Source organism: Canis lupus, chromosome 6, assembly GCF_003254725.2.
Source record: "Canis lupus dingo isolate Sandy chromosome 6, ASM325472v2, whole genome shotgun sequence".
Taxonomy (NCBI): Eukaryota; Metazoa; Chordata; class Mammalia; order Carnivora; family Canidae; genus Canis; species Canis lupus.
In genome coordinates, this window is record NC_064248.1 from 56,122,818 (window position 1) to 56,149,493 (window position 26,676).

The following is a 26,676-nucleotide window of genomic DNA, read 5'->3' on the forward strand; positions in this document are numbered from 1 at the left end:
TTTTATAGATGCCAAGAAGATTATTGAAATTGTATATATTCTAAAACCATGGCTATAGTGCAGCTCTAAGTATCATCATTACTTCATCTGGTATCACTGTGAAATTAGATCTTGAGCAATTTTTAATTATGTTTTAGATTGTTAGAGACGGATAGTAAGTCTTTAAGATCTGTAAATGGGTCAAGAAGAAACAGCGGCTCCTCCCTTGTATCAAGTTCATCAGCCTCTAGCAACCTCAGCCACCTTGAAGAAGATTCTTGGATTCTTTGGGGAAGAATTGTAAATGAATGGGAAGATGTACGCAAAAAAAAGGAAAAGCAAGTTAAGGTATTCATATTCTTTCTTGAAGTTCTTCCTCTTATCCCAAAGGGGCATCAAGGCATGAGTTAATAGATTTTTAAAAATCAGATTCTAATACTTTCCAAGTGCTATAATAAAGAGCTCTGCTTTATATGTTTTCATTTATTTGTGCCTATAAAAGTTTTGATTTGTAGATACCAGTTTTTATAAGTGTCTCCTAATGGCAGAAATATATAGCTGAAAATTATTTTAGAAATTAAATTTTTGCATTTTTTTATATTCAGGAATGAAGTTATAATACCCAGCATCTTTGAATTATTAGTATTTTACTTTTTTTTTTTTTTTGGCCTGAAACACCTCTTTGATAGTTAGTGGTTATTGTGCTTTCATTCACAGCTCTGCAGATTATCAATTCCTTCCTTAATAGCTTTAGAGGCCATACTTTGGGAGAAATGCCAAGAATTTATCCATGGTATTGTAGCCTCCTGACCAGAATAGGACACACTCAAGGGCCAAGTCTTAGCCTTGGTTAAAAGGTTCCCTAGTATTAAGGGTAGCTTTGTAAATTATAAATTTGATAAAGTGTTCCATTCCATTCCAACCCCCAATATGTCTTTGATGGCTTTTAAGGTAGGAGACTTAAATGGTTCATTTTAAAAATTTTATCTTTTTATTTTTAGGAGCTTGTTCGTAAAGGGATACCCCACCACTTTAGAGCAATAGTTTGGCAACTTTTATGTAGCGCACAAAGTATGCCAATTAAGGATCAGTATTCAGAACTCTTGAAAATGACCTCACCGTGTGAAAAATTGATCCGAAGGGACATTGCTAGAACTTATCCTGAACACAATTTTTTTAAGGAAAAAGATAGCCTTGGACAGGAGGTTTTATTTAATGTAATGAAGGTAAGTTTTATTTATTCATTTTTTGAAGTGAATTCTCAGGAGGCTGAAATTATACATATAGTGAAGCATGAACCTTCACCACAAGTTTCTTTTTCAGAAATTTGTCATTAGAATAATTTCTGCTTTAATTTTAGTGCTACATTACTGTTCATTTTGGAGAACTTACAAAATTCATCCCTTTGCTTGGTATTAGTTGGTTAAAATCAAATAGCCTATAAATCAATATACACCATAGAAAGATCCTTTATGAAAATGGATCATTTATCTTATGTGAGTTCCATAATCTAGGAACAAAGTTTTCTGCTTACTGTGGCCAAATACTGCTAAAAGCTCTTAGCTCTTAAAAGTGTGTGCCATTGTCATTTTTTCTTTCAATATTGCCTTTTTTCTTCTCATAATTCCTTTCCCTTTCAACTACTTCTGTGAAATGTTAATTTCTTCTTAAACCATTTCAGTTTTTCCAATGCTTTACCTTAACCTTACTCTGGTTTTACCTCAGGTAAACATTTTATAAGATTTGTTACTTCACTGATTTATTTTCTTGTCCTTAGGAGCTCTCAGTTTCTAATTGGGAAATTGTAAAAAAAAAAATTTATGTAATAAATCACCTACTTTTTAAACACTTATAGGATAACCTCTACAACCAGCAAGCAAAAGCTTTTCTAAAAAATAAATGGTCTTTACTCCACTCTATATTTTTAGGTGTTTAGAGAAGGAAGATATTAATATAGCATGTTAAAGTCTTCTGAACATTTTTTACTTTTTAGGCATATTCTTTAGTGGATCGTGAGGTTGGTTACTGTCAAGGAAGTGCTTTTATAGTTGGATTGTTGCTTATGCAGGTAAGTTAGTATAAGTATTAAGTGTCTGATTAAGTTCTTTATTGAAGTTGGGTTGGTGAATTTAAAAATCAAACTTGTTTTTATTGTTTGATACTAGAAATTTTTCCCTAGGCATAATTTAAATAGGGATATTTAGTTTGCACTTGAAAATATTAAAAGTGTTGAAAATAACATATGCAATAATATCCTGCCACTAAATGAAATGTCAGTTTCATTGTGGCCATAATATCCCACTAAAGCCTGTATCTACTTTTAAATCTTAAATTATATGTTAATATTTAATAAAGACTAATCTTTTCTCATCCAAGGAGGACATGATTGAAGTGTTGGTATGAAAATCTTGTTTATAGCATCCATATTTGAAATTTACACAGAAAGATTGGTTGTCATAGATTTGAGGGCTTGTTACGCCTATCTTGTTATATAGGCTCTAAAATATAGGTACTCAATTATTTTTATTGTCCTGAAGATATAACCTATATTTCTATTAGCAGCAACTAATTTGGAGTGGGTTTGGGAGGGATGTTTTTAGAAGTCATGAACAGATCCTCAGTTTATAAATTGAATTAAGGGAATTGACTAATAGTGTTTTCTCTTCACCTTTGTTGAAATTTTTTTTAAAGTCTATTGTATTCTATATGATTCTCAGACTAAAATATAGTCTGAAGAGAAACCTTGGAGATAGCTTGATTTGAGTCATTCATACACACACACACACACACACACATAGTCATCAGCTTTGAACCCAGTATCATATATATATATATATATATATGATACTCATGTATATATATGTATGTATGTATGTTGGTTTTTTGTATCTCAGTACCTCAGTACTACACTGAGTTTTGTGAATGTGGGCTAGATTATTTAATCTCTCTTTGAGCCTTAATTAGATAATACTGTCTACTTTCCAATGCATTGTGAGGTCATATGAAATAATAAATGTAAAAATCTAGCATGGTGTTTGCCACATAGTAGACATGCAGTCAAAGTTCAGTGACTTGCCCAAGATCACTCTTCTTGGTAGATAAAAGCAGAGTAGGAACCTGAAACTGTTTCCCCTTGCTTTGCTTCAATTTCCCAGCAGTTCTGCCTGAGTTTTAAACCTCTGTAACTATCAAACTACTTTTCTGAGTAGCAAAAACCTGATGTCAGAGACACTGGTGACAGATTAATAAGATTAATAAGAGTGACAGATTTTTATTTTGTTTTATAACATAACTACTACCGATTGTTGTAAGATAACTTTCCATTTCTAGGTGACATTGGATTGTAATAATAAAAACAAAACTATATTTGTTGAGGTATAACAGCTTTGCACAGTTGTGATTTTTCCTAATTTGTATTCAGTAGGGTTTTTACTACTGAACTCTCAAGCATTCCTATTATCAATCCAGTGATTTTTTTTTTCATAATTCTATTCTTCTTACTTTCTAAATTAGCTTCAAAATACCCTTTCAGTATTTATTTCTGTTAAGCATTTAAAGAACAGATTTTCGTTACTTGAGTTAGGAATCTCATAACTGCAGAGCTAGGCCTGTATGAATCCTAAGGGGCCATTACATTTTTCTTCAGGATAGTGTAGGCAATGCTGGTAGCAGTATTTTTATTTAATGATTAATTTCCTTAGCTAGAATTATCAATGGCAGCTAATATATTACCATATAATAATTTTCTAGCCCAGGGCCATAAACTAGAAAATTTGGTGCAGCCAGATTCAAAAGCTCCCTCTCTTTGTTTTTAAAGTATATTCTTTAATGCTGTGTGTTATATTGCCTCCCACATGTTAGCTTGGCAAAATAACTCAGAGTCTGAGAAAAAATTTTGCAAAGTTAGCTTAATTAATACATTTTTTTAATACATGTTTTTAAAAATAGCTACAAGTGCTGGATATATGTTTGGTGTATATCTTAATACTCCTATAAAATTAGGTGGGTTTTGTCTCCTTTAGACCTTTGCAAAAGGCATGGATTCTCATTAAGTCAGTGTCATAGAGAAAATATGTAGCAGCTCTAAGATTCGGTGCCCAGATTTTTAATAGAAAGGAGTGGCTATAAAACAACTGGGTGATTGTTCTTCATATTTATATTTTCCTTGGTATCACACTTTTTGTTTTGTGACCATTGTTTCAGTCTTCTTGAGAAGGACCCAATGATTTTTTTTTCTTTTATTCAGTTACTTCAACTTTTTAAAAAATATTGTCAGTTCCCATATCAGTGCTATTGCAGAGGAGGGAGGGAATGAACTTTTTTGATAATGTTCAGAAGAGAAGAAATTCTTATAAGACAAAAAATTTATTCATCCTCACTGTGACTAGAATGAGGGGTGGTAGGGATGGAATGGAAAGGGAAAGGTAGTGGTAGAAGAGGTTAGAGAAATAGTAAGGTGTCATATAATGTAGGGCCTTGTAAGGATTTTGGCTTTTACTGACGATATGACAGGCTACTAGAGTGTTTTGAGCAGTAGAGTGAAATTGTCTAATTCATGCTTTGAAAGGATCACTTTGCAGCTCCATGCTGATGGGGAACAGACAGTTGGGAAGGAAACATAGGAAGGTGGTAGAGAGACCCATAAATGATGTAGGAAAGATACTGGATTCAAAGCTGATGACCAAGAAAGAATTCTTGAGATGTCTGGGGCAAAAAGGTGGTTTTATTAAAGCATGGGGACAGGACCATGTGCAGAAAGAGCTGTACTGGGTTCATGAGGAGTGGCCTATTCTGTACTTTCAAGTTGGGAGGGGGTTAGGGATAGTGTAGGTCTCCAAGGAATTTTGAAAACAGGGTTTCCAGGACTTTGATGGAGCTAGTTATGGTTGGGAAAAGGTCATTTATTACTGCCTAATGAAACCTTAGTCATGAGACCCTTTAGATATGTATTGGTGGGTCGGTCATATGCTTGGGGGATGATTGCCAACATGTATCTGGGAAGGTAGAGATAAAGGAAGTTTCCAAAGGACTTTTTATTTGTCAAAGTAGACTTACAGAATTCTGGGGTCAGGCTAAGATTGCCTTTGCCCTTAGCGAATTATTAACATTGAGACAGCTGAGTTCCTGGAGGAATGTCACTTTGCCTGTTTCAAGGACTTGTCAGTGGGATGGAATGGAAAGACTTTTCTTCCACTTTTGCTTCCCACATCCGTGAAGAGGTTCTTGGAATTGTCCAGACAATGGACTGCTCTTTTGATGGTGGTTTGGACTAGGTATCTCTGGTCAGAAGTGGTTGATTCTTGAAATAATTTGAATTTAGAGCCAACAGGAGTTACTGATAGATTGGATGTGTAGTAAAAGAGAAAGGAGACAGTGATGATGCATAAAGGTTTTGAGTGGAAGTTTGGGCAAAGAATGGCAGGTAGGAAACTAGGAGTGGTTTGAGATGTCTTTTGGACATCCCAATGGAAGTATAAGTAGGGTAGTTGGAAATATGAGACCAGAACTAAAAGTTCAGGCCAATAGAAGAGAGAGACTGGGGGCTATAAAATGGTTGCAGATGCAGGTAGAATGGTATTGTGGTGAGGTGAGAATGGGAAAATTCTGTTGTAATTGCTTCTAATTTTTAAAAAACTGAAATACCAATAAGATCATTAACTTAGAGTTGGTGGGAAGGAGGTAATGGAAGCTTGAAGACAGAGAAGAAAGTTTGAAATGGTGGCCTAGGAGAATGAGAGTGATTGAAGTAGGGAAATAAAATATACCAGAAGCATTAAAGGCCCACAGAATTCAAAGTGAGACCAGCCAGCATGGTTAAATGTTTTGTTTTTATCCAGCCACTTTCTCCTGCCTAAATGTAGTTGTAGAGTTGGATTTATTCAAGGGTGGAGTTTTTCAGTTGGAATTATTATTACTGAGAGAGAAAGACGTGCAATTGTGGATTTAAATGAGTGAATAAATATAGCAAAGACCACACAAAAGAGCTGGGAACAGAAAAAAGGTAATGTGGTATAAATGAGTGATAGACTTGCAAGTCATATATACTCCTTGTGTATTAATCTTCATCATAACACTGTGAAATTAAGTGCTGTTATTTTACCCATTTGATGTATGTTGAAACTGAGCAATAGAGAGGTTAATTTGCTGAAGGTCACATAGCTATTAAGTGGACTTTGAATCTTAAGTGGTGTGGCTCTAGAGCCTGAGCAGGGATCACTGGAAGAAAGGAAGGCAAAGATCTGCTAGGCCAGGGCATTAGTCCTCATGAAAATGAGTGGGGTTTGGGTACGTGACCTAAAAGTTACTACAAAAAAGAGAAGTAGTAAGTAATACCCACAAGTACCTGTTTCAGAGAGAAGAGGGAGTCATTGCAATGACGATGAGTCAGCAAGGTCCAAGGAAGGGCATATACCTATTTCCTGGTTTCTTCCAATGAGATGGGAAAGGAAACAGCCATCTTAGGGGAGACAAGATTCAGTTAGAGGAAAAAGATGAAAGAACATTTGGTAAAGAGATTGAGGATCTAGTTAGGATATTTTGTTGATGCCAGGTTATGAGTTCCAGAAAGTGCTATGGAAAAGGTATAGGGAAGGCTGGATATGGGGTTAGATTAAAGAGCAGTAGAACCACATGAAATGAGAGTTCTGGGTTCTTGGGCTTCTTGCAGTGAAATAAATTAATGGGAATGATGGGATTGATAAGAATGGTCTCCAAGGCAGAATTGTGGCTATATGTTTTGGGAAGAAGGAAGTACAGGTTTTACCAACAGTAACACTTCTATCCATGGCTGTGGCAAGACCAGGAGAAATGTAATTAGCAGTCTTTAGTAAGAAAACTACCTAGAGAGACTTAGGTTTCCTCTTTTAAAACACCTTGATATAATGTGAGTAAATGAGCATTGGAAAATTAGCAAATGTTCTGAATATCTGTGAGCTCTTTTAAGAGCTCTTACATTCATTATCTTATTTGATATAGTTTTTTTTTTGTGAGTTATACATAAAATTTGAAATTGGTACTTTTAAACCTTGCTTACAGATTCTTTGAAAACTTATTTTATGTGTGTGTGTTTAAAAATACTTACGCTGTATCATATCATTTTTGCTCAGAACTGTTGAAAGTTTTCCCATTTCATGTAAGGTAAAAGCCCAAATCCTTACAGTGACTTCTAAAACCCTATGTATTCTGGTTCCCTGTATTTCTCCTTCATAACCTAACCACCCCTTGTAGAATTCCTCCTAATTAGTAGTCTCTTGTTTGCTGTTGCTTGAGCATGCCAATTGTGATTCTACTTAAAGGCCTTATATTATTCCTTCTCCCAGGACTACTCTTTCCTCAATTGCTCACTTATTTTCTTTAGTACTCTGTTGAAATGCTCCCTTATCAAGGGACTTGCCCTAACCTACCTACATAAATAATGTATCTCCCCAGCATTTCCTGTTACCCTACTCTATTTTATTTCCATAGTACTCAAAACCATTAGGCATACATATGAATTGGTTTATTACATGTATTGTCTATCTCCCCTCAGTAGGATGTTCAGGTTTCATGAGAGTAGAGTGTTTATTTTGTTCAGTGGTATATACCCAGAAAAACAGAAGTATCTGGCTCTAACTGAATATTGATTTATTGAATTCATGAATCAGGCAAGTGAGACAGTTAGTCTCAGAGGTTATAAGAGTTGTTTAACTTTTCATTCTGAGAATAGGAGATCAGAACCTTTTGATTCCAGGTTCAGTGTGCTTAACGTTGTATCACATGGCCTCTCAAAACTGTATTTCTCGTTGGAAGGGTACTTAGTTTAAATAGAATTTAGCTTATTTGTATATCACAGAACATTAACCTATATTGCTTCCCCCCCCCCTTCTAATGTAGATGCCAGAAGAAGAAGCTTTCTGTGTATTTGTTAAATTAATGCAAGATTATAGACTTCGTGAACTTTTTAAACCAAGTATGGCAGAATTGGGCCTTTGTATGTACCAGTTTGAATGCATGATACAGGTAAAATTGTAGTATTCACAGGCATATTGTGAATTTTTGTCATCTTGGTTTGAGTGATGACTAAGTAAACTTAATGTTTAAAGTGTTATAGCAATTGAAAAATCAGTGTTTTAATCACATGATCATTCATTGGTTAACACAATTTAGACCTACTTCCCAGTTACTGTTTACAAGTAGATCACAGTCTGGAACTCGACTGCCGTTCTCATATTCAAACTTTATGCATTTGTGCCTAATCTGTCACAACCACATTGCCTGAATGCATGAGTTTCCCCTTTATGCCCTATTGTATTCTATTGTTATATAGACTGTGCTCTTATAGGAGCTCCTGACATTATGACACTGACATCAGTTCATTTCCTTTGAGACTTGTCTGTTCTGGTTCTTTCAGTCCTCTCTCCTGCCTTTCTTTTTTTATCTCACTTTTTTGCTAGCCTGTAATCTGTTCTTAAAATAAGGCTTTTATGTTCCTAGTTTAAGACTGAGAGTCTAGTGTGAGGGTGTAGAGAAGAGCAGAGGAATCAAAATCAAATGAAAAATATTCTTTGTAATATTTTACCTTTCTGGAGTTAATTTATATATTTATATGTAGTAAACTAATACATATTGTATTAACTAATTCATATATAATAATACATATACATAGTATATATATAGTAGACACACACACACACACATATATATAGTTTACTATATTGTCCTTTAATATAATAGTGTATTTTCATATACTTAAATTTCAATTAGATAAGCAGAACTTAAGAATATAGGTTAATGATTCAGCTGACATAAGAGCCAATTTTACAAGTCTCCTTTTCCTGGCAGCCTTACCTGCAAGAATTTTAAAATCCTTTATCTTTTGTATGTGTAGTGGGAAAAAAGGGATATGCAAAGTGTTTGCACATTTTTTTTTTGTGTGTTTGCACATATTTTTAAAAAAAAAAGAGAAGATAAAGTCTTGAGATGATTCTTAAATTTTTCTTTCTGAAATAGTAGGCTTTTTTTTTAAAGATTTTATTTATTTGAGAGAGAGAGAGGACATGAGGAGAGGAGGAGCAGAGGTAAAGAGAGAGAAGTAGACTTCCTGCCAAGTAGGTAGGGAGCCCTATGTGGGGCTCAATCCCAGGACCCCGAGATCATAACCTGAGCTAAAGGCAGATGCTTAACTGACTGAGACTTGTCACTCAGGCACCCCTGTAGGCTTGTTTTAACCAACCTTAATCTTTCTTGGTTTATTTTCAGTTCAATGTGTCATTTATGTTTTGAATTACTAGAATTGAGGGAGCATGTGTATTTTGGACGAAAAGGTAGGATAGATAGCACCTGAAAGTGTTTCAGCATAGCATTTCTTTCCTTTACAATTTTTTTGGAGGGCAGCCAGTTCGGCAGCTTAGCGCCACCTTCAGCCCAGGGCATGATCCTGGAGACCTGGGATAGAGTCCTGTTTCGGGCTCCCTGCATGGAGCCTGCTTCTCCTTTTGCCTGTCCTCTCTCTCTCTCTCTCTTTCTCTGTGTATCTCTCTGTCTCTCTCTGTCTCTGTGTGTGTCTCTAATAAATAAATAAAATCTTAAAAAATAAAATAAAAAAAATTTTGTAATTATTATAGTTTATAGAAAAGTATTAAAAATACTAGACACTGGTGTTTCCACCAACATGATTAAGCAAATATTAAAGTTTATTTACTTGTTTTAAATGTTATTTTTATTAATTAATGTTACAGATACAGCCTAATTTCCAACTCTACATCCTTTTCCCCTTCTTCCCTTCCCTGATAGTAACCATCATCCTGAATATCAATTTCAACATCATAATTGATGCCTGATCTTTGTGTTTGATAAAGTCTTTTCTAATATATACACAGTAATCTGGTTTAAAATGTTCAATTTTATTATGTTTTAATTAATTATTTTCTTCTCTTTAGGAGCATCTTCCAGAGCTCTTTGTACATTTTCAGTCTCAGAGTTTTCATACCTCAATGTATGCATCATCTTGGTTTCTGACTATCTTTCTTACTACTTTTCCATTACCAATTGCAACAAGAATATTTGATATCTTTATGTCTGAGGTAAGCTAATGGGCAAGCTGAGCAGAGTAATCATTGGGTTAATCGTTAGAGCAGGACATTGAGGAGAAAATAAAGGAGATCCATGTGTTCCATACTAAACTACTCATACGGATATTCTCCTTTAAACCTGTCAGTATGTTTAATGGATGTTAGATAAGGAAGCTGAGACTTCAAGGAATGTTAAATAGTTTGTCTGTGGACACATAGCATGTAGTAGTAGTGTAGTAACTGTTGTTCAAATACAGGCTGTCAAAATCTGGAGCTCACACTCAAGCAAACCTCTGTATCACTTCCTGAATGATTCAGTGAGAATTAGTGAGAAGTGAAATTTGCCTTATAGTTAATATTATTGCACTGCATCTGTTACCCAAAGAGGAAGAAGTAATGAATGTATAATTAAGTTTCTTCTATTCCATGAATATATTGCAGGTAGTCCTTTTAATTGTCATTGTCATGTTGTAGTTATCCTTTGTCTTTTATTCTGTGTTTTGGATGATAAGGTAGGAAGGCAAGGTTAGGCAATGAATGGTAGCACCTGGAAGTATTATTATTGTTAATAACATCTTAATCAGGGGGTGGCTGCCTGGCTCAGCTTGAGAGAGCATGTGACTCTTGATCTCAGGGTTGTGAGTTCAAGCCATGTTGGGCATAGAACTTATAAATGAATAAACAAAAAAACACACAAACAAATTCTTAATCAAACCCAGTGTTCATTGTTATTAATTAGATCTGGGGAAGATTAGTTTATTCTATTACCTAGTTAAATTAGTTTGGAGCCAGCAAACTGTGATTCATGTACTGACCACCCTGTTTTCAGGTACCAAATCTGTCCTACCACTTATTTTTGTACATAAAGTTTTCTTGGAACATAGCCATGCCCATTTGTTGTGTTATCTCTGTCTGCTTTTGGGCTTAGTGGCAGAGTTGAGTATTTGTGATAGTAACCAAATAGCCCACAAAGCCTAAAATATTTGCTATCTGACTTTTTACAAAATTTGCCAATTTCTAGTAAGATCACTAAATGTTTACCGTGCTGTACTTTTGAATGATTATTTTTTGTCAATGGCAGAGTAAGACAAATTTGGCTTTAAAATGTGTTTCCACAGGGTTTAGAAATAGTGTTTCGAGTAGGATTAGCACTTCTTCAAATGAATCAGGCAGAACTGATGCAACTTGACATGGAAGGGATGTTACAGGTAGGTCAGTTCATGATTTCTTGAGTGTGTTTAGATATTACTGCCAATTAGTTAATAATAAGCAACACTAAGTAGTTCTTATGCTTTCCTTTTTTGTGTTTTATTAGCACTTTCAGAAGGTCATTCCACATCAGTTTGATGGTGGACCAGACAAATTAATCCAGGCAGCTTACCAAGTCAAATATAACTCAAAAAAAATGAAAAAGTAAGTATTTTATATTTTGATTTTTAGTCATGAGTGTTTGTTGAAGCATATAGGAGATTAAATAGAAGTGTCAAAACAGTCCAGTGATAAGTGCAGTTTTCTTCCTCAGTTCATAGAACTGTAGCATTTTAGTTCATGGTGTTGGTTTGTGGTAACATAAATTTAATGTTGTAATTTCATACTTCTCTTAGTATTGGTGCTTGGGACCATTATGTATTACCTATAAAACTGCCCTTTCCCATTCCACATTGACTGGAATTAGGAACCTGGTAAATGTATATACGTGAGTGTGCTCTTACTTTGAAAACTACTTCTGTAGTGTGATCCACTTCACTGACATTCTTTTATGCTCAACTCCAGAGTGTCACTTAAGTTCAGGATTAGTCTAACCAACAAGATAGGCATGAGGTATAGATTGAGAATTTAAGTTTTTGTTTATTGTGAATTATTTTTGAATAAAGCTTTTCTTGATATGTTTTTAATGGAAGTTCAAGGAAATCCCAAGGATTAATTTTTTGAAATGTGATAAAGATAATTAAGAATGATAGCTGTTGGTCTTCCAGCCTCCGATATTTAGATAAATCTTAGCCAGAGATCATAGTTACCACTCCTGACACTAGTTTCTATGGTACAAGATACTTTAAAATGATAGCAATACTATATTTTAACAGTTCTCAGTATCTTCACTGTTGTAACAAAATTACATTCATATCTCTTACATACTCCCATGGATGTTCCTACCCCAGAAAGTATATAAGTGAGAATTATGTTATTAAAATTAGCTCTAATTTGCAAAAACAAGCAAATTTATGAGCTTTCACTAGTATTAATAAATAACTTGTGAAGTTATTAAAATTAGCTCTAATTTGCAAAAACAAGCAAATTTATGAGCTTTCACTAATATTTAACTTATTTATTTAACTTGTGAAATTTCTAAATCACATTACATCATAATGTTGAGACATTATTGACCAAAAAGCTATTCCCTTCTATAATTGATAAAACCTTTAGGAGCCATATCAACTTTCAGCTCTTGGTAAAACCAGATTTAAATCACACTAGCCAAGAATAGAATTTATTGTATTTTAATTACAGAAAACAACATAATTGATTTTCCTTTTAGATTTTATCACCAGTATAATCCCATTTCTGAAATTTTATTCTCTATACTTATCAAACTTCTGACACCCTAGTTCTTTCATTCGTACTCATATGATGTCTCTGTTCAACTTTAAGATCTCTACTCTGATGTTAGATAGCCTTCTTCTGATCCAAATAAGTATACCTCTATGTTTTGTACCCTGTATTCATGTAGTCAAGTGCTGGAGAAAATTGCATAAACAGGTTACTGGCAGTAAATTGTATCTCTTTGCCATTTCATGTGTATTTTTATTGACCTTGATTAATTCTCCCATTCCCCATGGTGATTATTTCAAACTTTGCCATTTCCCTAGATTGTGTCCCCATTTTTGCCCTAACTCTTTGGCAGGTTATTTTGCTTGTTAATTAATTCATCAGCCATCATTTTTCAAGCTCTCTGAACTTTTTCTCCTATAATTTGCAGCTTGCAGAATTAGCCATATTTCTTTTCTTCCCTTTTCAGAATATAGTATTTCTATTCCTATACAATGCTAATTCAGTATGTTATTTCCATCTCTTCCAGGTCTTTGCTGAACTAGTTGTTTCTACTTTTATCTTCATCCCTTCTTTCTGTTTCATTTTCTTCAATGTACAAAGGTATTTTTGATTTCTGACTTATAAGCGTCAAAACAAAACTGACCTCAACATAGCATTTCATTCTCTTTTTATGAAATTTAATTGTGAAGGAAAGAATAATTTATTTATTAGCTTCAGATCATATTTCATCTGCTATTTTTTTTCCATTTGGGACATTTTTCAAATACACAGAGACATAATGGAATAGTAAATACCCATATGCTTATCATCTAGATTAAACAGTTAATATTTATCTTCTTAAAAATTTTAATTCTAGGGCAGCTCAGGTGGCTCAGCGGTTTAGCGCCGCCTTCAGCCCAGAGCCTGATCCTGGAGATCCGGGATCGAGTCCCATGTCGGACTCCCTGCATGGAGCCTGCTTCTCCCTTTGCCTGTGTCCCTGCCTCTCACTCTTTCTCTCTCTCTCTTTGTGTGTCTCTCATGAATAAATAAATAAAATCTTTTAAAAAATTAATTCTAGTGTAATTAACACAGTGTTATATTAGTTTCAGGCATACAATATAGTGCAACATTAATACTTTGTCATTTACTTCATCTACATTATTAGATAAAATTCTATTTTATTTGAAAGTAAATTACGGATCTTATGACATTTCACTCCAATATTCAGTAGAGAAAAGCAGGATGAAGGACATAGAGTGATGGAGTGCTATTTTAGGTATAGCACTCAAGGATAGAACATAAATTGATAAGGTTCCATTCGAGCAGATACTTGAGAAAATTGAGAGTGAACCATGTGATTGTATTCCATGTTGATAGTAAAGTAAATGTAATGATGACTGAAGCTAGAATATGATTGATATGTTTAAAGGACAGCAAAAAGCCAACGTGACTGTAGTGTAGGCAAATAGGAGTATGTTGGCTAATGAAATCTAAAACATAGTAGAGAGCAAAGGATATTTAAAGCTGGGAATTTTTTTTTTTTTTTTTTTTTAAAGCTGGGATTTTTTTATAAGGTAGTTACTACCTACATGTATCTACTAAAATTTTTAAAACTGAGGATTTAATTCATCTGTTATATTAGCCACTTTTCAAATGCCCATTGTCACTTATATTTGGCTAGTGGCTACCATATTAGACTCACAGATCTAGAACATTTTCACTATTGTAAAGTTCTTTTGGACATACTGATCTCCTCAGGGACCAGACTTATATAAGTCTGAGGGAAGGCATTAGAGAATTTTGACAAAAGTGACATCACCTTATTTTAAAATTTCACTCTTTTTGTTGTCTAGAAGAGTAGGTGGAGGTTGACAAGGTGAAGAGAAGGTGGGCATTTTAGGCAGAAAAGTAATATGTACAAAGGCTCAGAGGTTCCTTTAAGACAAGAAATTTGCAAGCAATCATTCTTAGGCTTTGTTTTTTTGTTGTAATTTCATTTTGGTATATTTTTAAACCTTTTAAGAGTTATAAATAATATGTGTGCATGTAAGTAAAATCCATACTCATTTTTAGGGGATCCATTTGAGAGTAAGTTAAGATGCTGTGCCCTTTTTTCTTAAATACTTGAATGAATGTGTACTTCCTAAGAACAAGGACTTTTTTTTTTTGTTTTGTTTTGTTTTTTTTTAGCAGAATCTAATAGTTAATTGAAATCAGGAAATTATATAGATACAGTACTATTACCTAATTCCCAAAGCATGTTCAAGTTTTATCACTTGTCTCAATAATACTCTTTGTAACTATCTCCCCTTTCAAATCCCCACCTAATTCTCTCTCCTATCCAGTCCCTACCTTTCATCTCCTAGGTTTTGGATCCACTTTAAGCACTCCAGGATCATGTATTGCGTTAATTGTGTCAGATCAATCTCCTTTAATCTGAAACACTCCCTCTATTATTCTTGTGTTCTTGACCTTGATAGATTTGAAGAGTACAAGCTAGTTACTTTGTGGAAAATCCCACAATTTGGGTTTTTCTGATATTTCCTCTTGGATAGATTCAGATTGTGGATTTTTGGTAGGCATACCAATGATGGGTCTTCTCAGTTAACCATGCAGTGGGTATATGATACTGGTTTGCTCAGAATTGATGATGGTATTTCTAATTACTGGGTTAAGGTGATGTCTGCAAAGTTTACCACAAAGTTATTATTTTGTATTTTATTATTAAGTATTTATATCCAGATGCTTTGAGATAATATAATATCCTGTTCTTTACCATGCCTTCCCTCACCAGATTTATATCCACTTACGATTTTCTCACTCCCTCATTCCTTCTTTATTAATTGACATTCTACTGTAAGGAAGAGCTTTTCCTTCTGATATATTTACTCATTTATTTATATAAGTGTCAACTTGTGGGTTCTTTTTTTTATTTGGTGAATTATAATTCATTACTCTCCAGTTACCCTGCTTTGTCTAGTAGGAGCCCTTTCAAACTGACTGTGGTGTCCTTTTGACATGTCCCCATGGCTCTTTGAGAATTTCCTTATTGTAAGGCAACAGAAATCTCCAGACTCATCTTGTGCCTTTCCTGTTCCTGCACAGGAGCAAATCATTCTCCAAAAGGCCTTGATTATTTTTAGTAATAAGCCTTTGAAATGTAGCCTGAAGGTAATGGATAAACACTGAAACAGTTGAACTCCGGGAGTGGCATGATCCAAATCGACATTTATAAAAACATTATCCTGGTAATAGTGTGCAGAAAAGATTGAATTATGAAACTGGCAGTAGAGAGGACAGTTGTCAGATTCCTCTAGTAATTTAGTTAAGCTATAATGAAGGCCTAAAAATGTTGCCAATACAAGAATGATATAGCTCTGTAGTTACTTTGAAGTTGCTTTGTAGAAACCTTATAAGCATACCTAGGCCAACTGATGATCAGGGTCAACATCAACAGTGATATCTGGTGAGAATTTGTACCCTTGATATGATGTGATAAAAATGGAACTGATTTCTGTAGTCTTCTTCCTCCAAACCCATAACCCGAGTACAATCATAGCAAAAATAAGCTAAATCCCAATTGAGGAATATTCTTCAAAATACCTCACCAGTACTCCTCAAATTATCAGGGTCATCAGACATACGGAAAATCTGACAAATTGTCATAGACAAGAGGAGTCTAAAAAGACATGGCAACTTAATGTAATATGATTCCCTGGATGGTATCCTAGAATAGGAAATGGACATGAGACAAAAATTAAGACATCTGAATTTAGTATGGACTTTGGTTAACAGTGTATTAATATTAGTTCATTAATTGTTACAAAGGTACTATACTAATGTAAGATGTTAAACATAGAACTGGGGGCGGGGGTATGCAAACTCTGCACTCTTCTCAATTATTTTGTAATCAAAATCACTTCTCAAAAATAAAGTTTATTTAAAAACCATCAGTGCAGTTGAAGAAGAAATAATGTATTTGCGAGCATTGTTAAGAAGGTTGAATTGAACGTGTTTGGTGACTGAATTGGGAACTAAGATTAAATGATGATTTCAAGTGTTTTAGGTACATGAGTGAGTAATAATAACATTTATCACCTAATACATAACAAAGGAGGCATTTGTGAGGACTATAAGCTTACTTCAGCAGTGCAGCCATTGTTCAAACATTCTGCACCTCTTGAGAGTCTTGTAAATTCTTTTGAATATATTACTCTTTTAGATACACCAAAGTAATAGACATGGTAGTGTAACAGTCAAAGGTGTGACCTTAGGCAAGTTTCTCAGTCTTTCTAAGCCTATACAAATGGGCATAACAACCAGCATTAAAAAGTCATTGTGGACAGAGGATTGTAAGAAAATGGAGTAGAAATCGCCATTGATCGGTCTCCCACCTAGAAAACAATTGCGGTGGCAGAATCTGATGTAATTGTTTTGGAATTCTGGGGCTTACTGAAGATTTGTAACTTCTAGGGGAAGGCTTGAACTGAATTGTGGCTAGTTTAGTCAATTTCAGTTCTTAGCACATTAGTACCCCTTAGCACCATCCTTCTTCACCCTTCATTCAGCCCATGGTATGCAGCTGTGCTTGCTTGTATTTCTGGAGCAACTTTCATGCAACTTGGAACCAGGGTGGGCACAAGTGACCTTGTCTAACAGGTACCTGGAATCTATGTGCTCTGATCTGATTGCTGTGCCATTTCTGATCACAGGTGCAAGGAAGGTGCCATTAGTGTTGCACCACTTTCCATTGTTGCAAGTCCCCTTATCCTCCAGCTGAAATAATTGCCAAGAGATTTGAAGGGCCATCATTCTTCTCTTCCCTTTATTTTTCCTTTTCCCCCTTTGTCTAGTTTGTAACAGGCACCTGGGTGGCTCTGTGGTTGAGGGTTTGTCTTCAGCTCAGGTCATGATCCTGGGGTCCCCGCAGGGACCCTGCTTCTCCCTCTGCTTATGTCTCTGCCTCTCTCTGTGTGTCTTTCATGAATAAATAAATAAAATATTTTAAACAAAAGCAAATACCTAGCTTATAACAAAAATCACAAGGCATATTTAAAAAAAAAGGAAAGTATGGCCCAAAGGAAAAGAATATAGTTGACTCTTCAACAACATGGATTTGAACTGTGCTCATCCACTTATATGCAGATTGTTTTTGAGAAATGCAGCACAGGACTGCAAATGTATTTTCTCTTATAATTTTCCCTATAACTCTTTCTTTTCTGTAGCTTCCTTCATCTTAAGATTACAAAATATGATACTTACAAAATATGTTGACTACGCTATTTGTAAGAGTTCCAGTCGACAGTGGTGACATGTTTGGAGAATCAAAAGTTACACACAGACTTTCAACTGCGCAGGGATGTCAGCACTTCTGATTCTCATGTTGTTCAACGGTCAGGTGTAAATAGAAACTATATCTGAAAGCGACTCGATGGCAGATAAAGTAGATAAGTAGAGACTTTAAAAGAAGCTCAAAGAACTAAAGGAAGATGTGGGGAAAATCGAGAAAAAGATAGATGAATAAAATGGAAATATCCGTAAAGAGATAGAATACGTAAAAGGGAACAAAAAAAAATATTCTGGATCTGAAATGTCTGGTAACTGAAATGAATGATTCACTAGAATGATTAAAAAGTAGATTTGAGCAGGCAGAAAAATAAGTGAAGTTGAAGGCAGACTATTAGAAATTGCTGAATTTGAGAAACAAAAAGTTTCAGTTTCATAAGATGAACAGAACAGTGGACATGCTGGTGGTGATGGCTGCACATTATAAATATACTTAATAACAGTATACCTAAAAATGGTTAAGATGGTAAATTTTGCTAGGTGTATTTTATCACAATAAAAAAAGTTATTGTGAGTTAAATGAAATTTTATATATAAATAGTAAGTAATGGGTTTTTCTCCTTTAAGGGAGAATTTGATTTTTGATGGCAAGTCTAAGTTTTTGGGGGGCCTTGGCTTGTTAGTATTAGGAGAAGTTAAAGTTACTAACATTTTTGGTCCAGAGTAAGATCTAAAAGTAACTTGGTGGGAGTAATTTTTGTATGGCCTATAAATTTTTGTAAAGATGATTTTACACTTAGAGTTGCAAAAATAGTACATTGCATTTGTTTGTCATTTCTTACTCTCCTACAATTAGTGACAGTTCTTCAGTCTTTACCTTTTGACCTTGATACTTCTGAAGTGAGCTGGTCAATGGGTTTGCTAGTTTGAGTTTGTTTGATGACTTCTCTTGATTAAATTGAGGGTGTGCATATCATGGAAGCGAAGTACCCTTCTCAGTACATCTAAACAGGGGATGCATGATGTCCGTATGTATTATTGGTGGTGTTAATCTTGATCAGTTGGCTCAGGTGCTATCAGGATACCAATATACTACAAATTTACTATTTTGAGAGAAATATTTTGAGACTGTGCTTAAGTTTTTACCCATTAATTTTAACATCCTTTGGTTTTTCTTGCCTGTGGGGAGTATTGTGGAATTTTAATGGTGTTTTTAATGTTTTATTGTCATTATTTTTAATGGTGATTTTAATATTTGCCTCATTCTTTCTATGTTTAGGAATCCTTTTGTTAGGAAGACTTGTTCCGTTTCCCCCATTATAAATTTTACACTCAGTTTTTAGTACTTGTTTTTTTTTTTTTTTTTTTGGTTGAAATCCAGTTGAACTATATCAATATATTTTAATTTGAGGAAGAAAGATGGTTCTTTTCATAAGTTTAGGACTGAATAGAATCTGTAAACTCACTTCTCTGGTGCCTTGTATATTTCACTTTTGAAAGTTTTTTGTGTGGTTCTCATTTTTACTTGTGAAGTAATTTTTTGATAAAATTCCATGTAACTATTCAGATGATTTTTCTAATATCAAGTATCTCAAGTTAAAAGTTGGAACCTACTGAAATTATATTTTGTGTTAATATGTAGTTTCAAATTTTATAATTTAGTAACTACTTTGGAGTAAAAACATATCTTTGATTTTTTTTTTCTTCCTCCTCTTAGGCTTGAAAAGGAATACACTACAATAAAAACTAAAGAAATGGAAGAACAAGTTGAAATTAAAGTAAGCATCTCAGGACTTTTAGAAGTGCCAAACATAAACTTATTAAAGTCGGTTGTTTGGTTATGTTGATATATTTATTTCCTGTAGCAAATTTAACAGTGATGTTTATTACTACTTACTGATATTTACCATCTCACTAGGTTATAGTTTAAAATAAACCTTTCAAAAACCAGAAATATATAACAAGTGATTCTTATTGTAGCGTGAGAGCAGCAGTATTTCTGGATTTGTTGTTGGGTCATGAAGAGAAAATACTTCTATGGGGAAGATAATTACCACTTAATTTAAACATATTTTTAAAAATGCAGAGAAGTTCATCTATAACATGTGTAGATTAATAGAACAAATATTTGCACCAAAACCAATTACGGATGCCTTAAAGCTGAAGGAAATTTTGGCTAATTCTCTTAGTCAATTTTCTCATCTCTAAGCAAAGGTTATACTTTTGAACTGTCCATGGAAACAGGTAGATTGCCAGTTTTAAGGGATATGTAAATTCCTATGTATATCTCAAAATTCTTATTTGTGCCCCCTGTAGGCTAGAAATTCTTAAGATGAGGATCTTTGGCATTGTTTGAGCTGAGAGTTAAGGAAAGTTCTATAGGCTTTATGCTGATATTTCAGGATGAGGATAATGAGTAAAAGCAGGAGTTAGTGAAGAAACTGACTTGCTGATCATTGGATTTTATCTGTCTTATATTCTCCCCCTTCCAAAAAGAAAAACCCACAAAAAAAAAAAAAAACAAAATAAAGCAAGTTTTGAGTGACTACACTTTTTTTTTTTTTTTTTTAAACTCTGCATTTGGATGTGTCTGAGAGTTTTGACTTGAACCTGGCAAGACGTTAGATGATCACCTTATTTATGATTCTTTAGCCATGTCTTAATTCACCATTGCTATAAAGTACCTCTTCATTACTCACATCCACAGGCCCTTTTTACAAGAAGGGAATAGGTTTTATGAAATTGATATACTTTCTTGCCATGGTCCTTCTCAAAAGCCTTCTTGGAGACAACCTCTCCCTTTTTTATGTGTGACCTCTCTCTCATCTGTCTCCCTTTTCTAGATGTTTTATTTTAATTTCTATCCGTATTCCCTATCAATAGGAAATAGATACTTCTACATTTTTCAGAGAGAGAAAGAAAAAACCTTTGTGGATGTTTTTCCCTCCTTTTTAAAAATTCTGTCACCCAACTGCTGCTCTACCATTTGCTTTTCTTTTAGGTACCATGAGTAAGAGTAACATTAAATCATACCCTCCACTTCAACCTACTAAAAGTGGAAAAGTACGTCATCCTGATGAGTGGGGAAAGAGTATGGGTTATCGCATACCACGAATATTCGGAACTGCAAATCAAGAATCTGAGGATGGGAAGCCATCCTGTTCATTTCACCATGCTATGTTATTGCAAAACAAAACACAGTTCTATGAACAATTTTTGCTCTTAAAGAAGTTTCTTCTAAAATTAAATCACATGAATAGTAGGAATACCAAGAGGGCTTTTCAGAAAGATCTTTAGCAAAATTTAGCTTGTATTTGCAGTTTTTTTTCAAACTTCAGTTTTGGGGGAAAGTTATAGTTCATATACCTCACAGAGTACTTTTGGATGCCAGCTCCATGTGTCTTAAGGAAAAACAGATGGCACAAGTGTTTATAGAGAAGAAATGGTGGGGGGAGGGGAGAAATGAAAGTTCAAAAAGTTAGAAACACATTGGGTAAATAAAATCTGATCTCAAAGATAGTTTGTTCCTTTTATAAAATTTTGTTTCCACATAGTGTTTTATTACTCTCATACCATTTGCATCTCTCTCTCTTCACTCCTCTGGTCACCAAAAAGGACAAAGCCATGATAATTTTTGTAGGACTGTCCCCCCTCTTTTTTTCCTTTATATAAGCTTGGGTATGTCTGATATTTGACTTGGCAACTCATCTCAGTCACAATCAGATGACCACCGCATTTACAGATGGTTAGCCATGTATTATTGGACCTTTCTCTATAATAGGACACGCCACTTCCTTAGTCACACTCTCTTCCCTTCTCCCCGAGGTCTCTTTTTACAAGGAAGTGAGTTCTCTTAAATTCATACTTTCTTGTCTTGGTCCTCCTCAGAAGCCTTCAGCGAGATAATCTTACGCTGTTTTTCACACAAGTAAATGGTATGATCATCAAATTATTTGATGTTTTGATATGGAAGTAAAAAATCAGCCATTGATTTGTTAACATTTCCCTTTTTTTAACTTAAAATTCTAAGACCTTTGGGTTGTGGACCTTTTAGTCTAACAGTTATATCTGGAGGCTCCCTGATGAAGATAATAACTTTTAATTATTTTCCAACCCTTTTCTGAAAGTGTAACAGAAAGATTTTGATAATAATGGTTTCACATGGAGAATCTTACATTTTATTGTGTGAAATTTTTTGTTAATAGAAACAGCTTTCTCAGTATCTTCCAATCTATTGATGTTCCACCTGAGGGGGAGGAGGTAAGAAATATTAAAATTCTAGCTTTTATTAGGGTACCTCACAAATCTTTAAAAATGAAAAACTTTTATTCCCCCACTCTATTTAAGACTGACATATGAACTGATAATCTAATATTCATATTTAAATTTTGTGCTGTGGGACATATAAGTGCTGCAAATGGGAGGAATTAGAGATTCTGACGGATTTTTAGCCAGAAGGTCGATTTTTTTTTAAATTTAAAAATTATGAAGTATTCTGGATATGTTGACAAACAGAATAATATAAAAACACTTGTGTATTCACTGCCTGGCATAAAAAAGGAAAATATGACTAATGTTATCTGAGTCATCCAGGAGTTATATTTAATGGTGTGAAGTGTTATATTGACACATTTATTTAACACTTAATATGTGAAGGGTCATTTACATGCATCATCTACTTTTATTCTTCTAATAACCTTATGAGAGGGTTCTTATCCTCATCTTCTTGAGCTCCAGGAAGCTCAAAAATATGCTAGTTGTCATATTGCTAGAAAATGGTGAAAGTCAAGCATTTGAAATCTGATTTATGTTTTTCTAAGACCATATATTCTTCAGTGTATACACTGTGCTGCTTTCCAAAAAAGACTTAATGCATTGTGATGTAAGGTTTTGGATGCCCGTTTTTCTGTGGCATCACAAACTTTCATTAAATATCTGATGGCTATATAATAATATCCATGGGGGGTACAATAGTATAATTTATTCAAGAAGTCATCGATTTAACAGATATTTGTAGAGCCTACTACATGTCCAAGCACTGTTCTAGGCCCTTGAAATGTATTGATGAAATAGACCAATTTCTGCCCTCATGGAACTTATATTTTAGTATAGGAGTCAGACAATAAACAAGTAAAATATATAATACTTTGTTGAGGATAAGTGTTAAACAGAGAAAAGAATATGTCTGGGAAGGGAGGGTAAAATGTTAGTGTTTGGATTAAAAATTTAGAAAAGTTGACTAGAATACTTTTGAATAAGTACTTGAAGGAAGTTTAAGACCTAGGTATATAAATATCTGGAAGGAGAGCAGAATCCAGTCAGGAGTATGCCCAGTAAGGAAACCATTGTGGATGGGACAGCATACATGATGAGGAAAGTGAGAGGAGTAGGGTGTCATTGAACATGTGAAGTCAATAACTTTGAATCCGGAAAGCCATTTGGGTTTTCAGTGAAGGAGGAGAAGGTAGGTTGAGGGTAGATTACAGGGGACAGGAAGACTAAGTAGAGGCTGATGAAGTACTACAGGCCAGAGATGATGGTGGCTTGGATTGAGGTGGTAAGAAGTGATTGGATTCTGAATAAATTTTAAAGATAAAGCTGACAAGTTGATTGTGGCGGTGTGAGAGGATAGGAATTCAGCATTTTGGCTTTAGTGTGTAGAAAAATAGAGTTCCCAGTGCCTGAGATGGGAAGTTTATGGGAGGATCTGGTTTTGGGAGGAATATCAGGAGCCCAGTTTGAAGTATTTTCAGTATCAGATGCCTAGGAGATGTTCAAGGAGCCCCTTGAATATTCAGTGTTGAGTGTAAGAGAGGACAGGCTCAAAATATAAATTTTGCAGTTATTGCCAGAATGAGGATAGTAAAAACCTTTAGAGTGGTTGAGATTATCTGGGGATTGAGTATAGATGAAATAGAGAAGAGAGTTCAAGAATTGAGTCTGATCATAAGCCAACATTTAAGTTAGAAAGATGAGAGCAAAGCAGAACACTAGGGAAGTATAGTGTCCTAGAAGCCAAGAGAAGAGAGAGTTTCAGTAAGAGAAGGATTTTATTTTACTATGTCAGTGCTAAAGAGTGTTCCTGTGAGAGGAGGATGGAGAAATAGTAATTGAATTTGTCAGCATGGCGATAAGCTAGAAAAAAGCAGAGAAGAGGTGGGAACTAAAACTTGAATGAAACTGGAAAAAAATTTTAAAAACTGGAAAAAATTGGATATAGGTTATAAAGAGAGAAATGGGACAGGCAGTAGCTTAGAGAGAGGGTCATGATGTTGAGGGGATTTTGGTTATTCTTTACTTTTTTGTTAAGACGGGAGAAATAACCATGTTTTTTATGGTGATAACCAAGTAGGAAAGGTTGATGATGTGTGAATGGCAGGGAGTAATTACTAGGGTCAGCATGGTTTAGGATTTAGACCATGGTAGGAGAATTGGTCTATTATCATGGATAGTTAATCCACAAGAACAAGAAAGGATCTAAAATATATGGGGAAAAATGTAGGTAAGATGTAGGATGTTGTTGTGGGAGTTTGCTAAGTTCTGTTCTTACTGTTTTATTATTTCAGTGAAATTTGAAATAGATTATCATTTAGGAGTGATAGTGAGATGAAGGGTTCCTTGGTTAAAGAAAGAAGAGTAAGTACGAAATATGACCTGAGAGGGTGAGAGAAGGAATGGCCTATGGAAATACATTATTACTGCTACAGTGCATTAGTAGTCCAACTGAATTTAGTGATTGTTAATTTAAACAAACTTCAGTGTTTTATTTTTCTTCAGTTATATGTACCAGCATAGGTGCAGACACAGAGTTATCAGTACGCTGACCCAGAGTAGTGGTTTTACCAGGCAAGTATGCTAACTTCTAAGGGAGAGATGGCAGAGAGGAGGATAAAAGCAAGGGAATATCTATCTCTAATGATTGGAAATTAAACTTTGTAAAGAAGGAAGGGAGCACATCAGATGTGGGACAATGAAAAGTTGATAGGATCAATGAATTGTCCCCATAAGGAAGATTATTGTGTTTGAGTTATTTCATAAAATGAGTAAGAATAAAATGGCAAGAATAAAGTGAGTTATTAGAAACTGAAATTTCCCCATTTGGAGATATTTTGTGTTTTTTTTTAAATCATTTTTTATTATTAAAAATAGCACATATAGTTAGCATGTTTATGTATAAAGTTTTCTGGCACCTTATATTTTTTTAGCCAGCTTTAAAGAGTAGAATTATTGTATTATAGGATATTAGTATTTTTCAGACTTTTGATATGTACTAAGTAAATTTCCTAAAGAGTATTTCCAGGGTATGTTTTTTTGGGCAGCAATTTTCCATTCCACTAACATCTTGCCTACATTGGTTATTTCATTTTTGCTGTCACACTTACCTCATTTTTTCTTTTCTGATTTGGTAGGTCAAAAAAGTCTCTCCCTCTCTCTTTTAAGTATATGCATCTGTTAGTCTTTCTCTTTATAGTTTTCACTTTAAAGTTTAGAAAACATTCTTAATTCACTCTGGCAAATGTAATTAAAAAGACAAATACTTAAAAATTAATGAGAATTCAGTCAAGTGATAGATATTAGATACTTTCCTATATTTCAGCAATAAACATTTCCAGAATATCTTAGAAAAAGAAATTCCACTTAAAATAAGAATAAAAGCATATTTAGGGATCACCTAAATGAAAAATACGATAGAGCCTAACAAATTATCACTGAAAAACTTTGCATAAAGGCATTTAAAAAGGATGACTAAAGGGAAGAAACAAAAAGAATTCTGTGTTAAATAAAGTTATTTCCCCATCAAATACATATTAACACATCCAGTCATTTAATTCCCCATGATTTTGCAGAACATTAAAAAAATCTAAAGATAGTTGTAAAAAATAGAGAAAAATGATAAAATACTACTCGTGCCTGACTTAAAAGAATGTTATGAGCATTGTTTATCATTAATTAAGCTCTTGGTATTATGTGCAGTAATTCTTCCCATATCATTGCAGGCGTTACTCTAATTTTCTAGATGAGAAAATGGAGAGTCTACAATATTAACGAGCACAGGTATTAATTTTAGAGTGAGGATTTGAACCTACACCCATCTAACTACAAAACCCATTCTCTCAACTAATTTAGTATATTAGCACTTAGGATTTGGGAAGGATAAACAAAATAATATAAGAATGGGAGAAATTAGCTCCACCAGACCAAAAGGAGATCGCAAAGCTATAATTACCAGAATACTGTGGTACTAGTCCAGAAAAAGAAACACTTGTAATTTAATAGGTAATCCTGAAATAGTCTTTAATAACTGATAAAGTTTATCAATTTATGATGAAGTAGATGTCACATAAATGGGGAATTGGTTTATTTAAAAAGTGGTATTCAGACATTTGGGTGTATGTGTGTGGGAGAAATCAATTTAGACTTTAATCTGTAGCAGACATTCAGAAGATTTAAAGGAGATGGAGAGGGAAACCCAGATGAATGTTTTTAGTTCTAAATTTTATATTTTAGCATTATTTCTGTTGTAACATTAACTTTATTCACTCAATTGTCTGGTTGAACTTAGCTTTCTAAGTATTTTGGGATAAACAAAAATTTTTTTTTTCTAATTAAGTATGTTGAGAACATTTTGAGAATCACATTTGTTTCTCTGGACTTGCAGATTTTTAAAGGCATTTAATAATTGCTTATTTGCCTAGACCATTGTGCTACACATAATATGTATAGCCAAGAAATGAGAAACCTTTTCTTCTTAAGCTATTTTGTAGTCTGAAATCACACATAAAATAATAATGATTTCAGACCACCTAAATATGTTGTAAATATGTGTCTT

At 34.2% G+C, this 26,676-nt stretch overlaps 1 protein-coding gene across 11 annotated transcripts in view; it reads left to right on the plus strand.

Annotated features, from left to right (window-relative positions):
- EVI5 (ecotropic viral integration site 5) overlaps positions 1–26,676 on the plus strand; it is a 194,883-nt gene that overhangs the window by 63,232 nt on the left and 104,975 nt on the right. For 10 of the 11 annotated variants that reach the window (XM_035718024.2, XM_035718022.2, XM_035718023.2 and 7 more), the window contains 8 exons: positions 138–327; positions 981–1,205; positions 1,973–2,047; positions 7,852–7,977; positions 9,897–10,040; positions 11,147–11,236; positions 11,344–11,441; positions 19,564–19,624. In XM_035718024.2, the coding sequence (XP_035573917.1) occupies positions 138–327; positions 981–1,205; positions 1,973–2,047; positions 7,852–7,977; positions 9,897–10,040; positions 11,147–11,236; positions 11,344–11,441; positions 19,564–19,624 (1,009 nt within the window). The remainder of the gene's footprint in view (positions 1–137; positions 328–980; positions 1,206–1,972; positions 2,048–7,851; positions 7,978–9,896; positions 10,041–11,146; positions 11,237–11,343; positions 11,442–19,563; positions 19,625–26,676) is intronic. The other variant, XM_035718027.2, reaches the window with a different exon arrangement.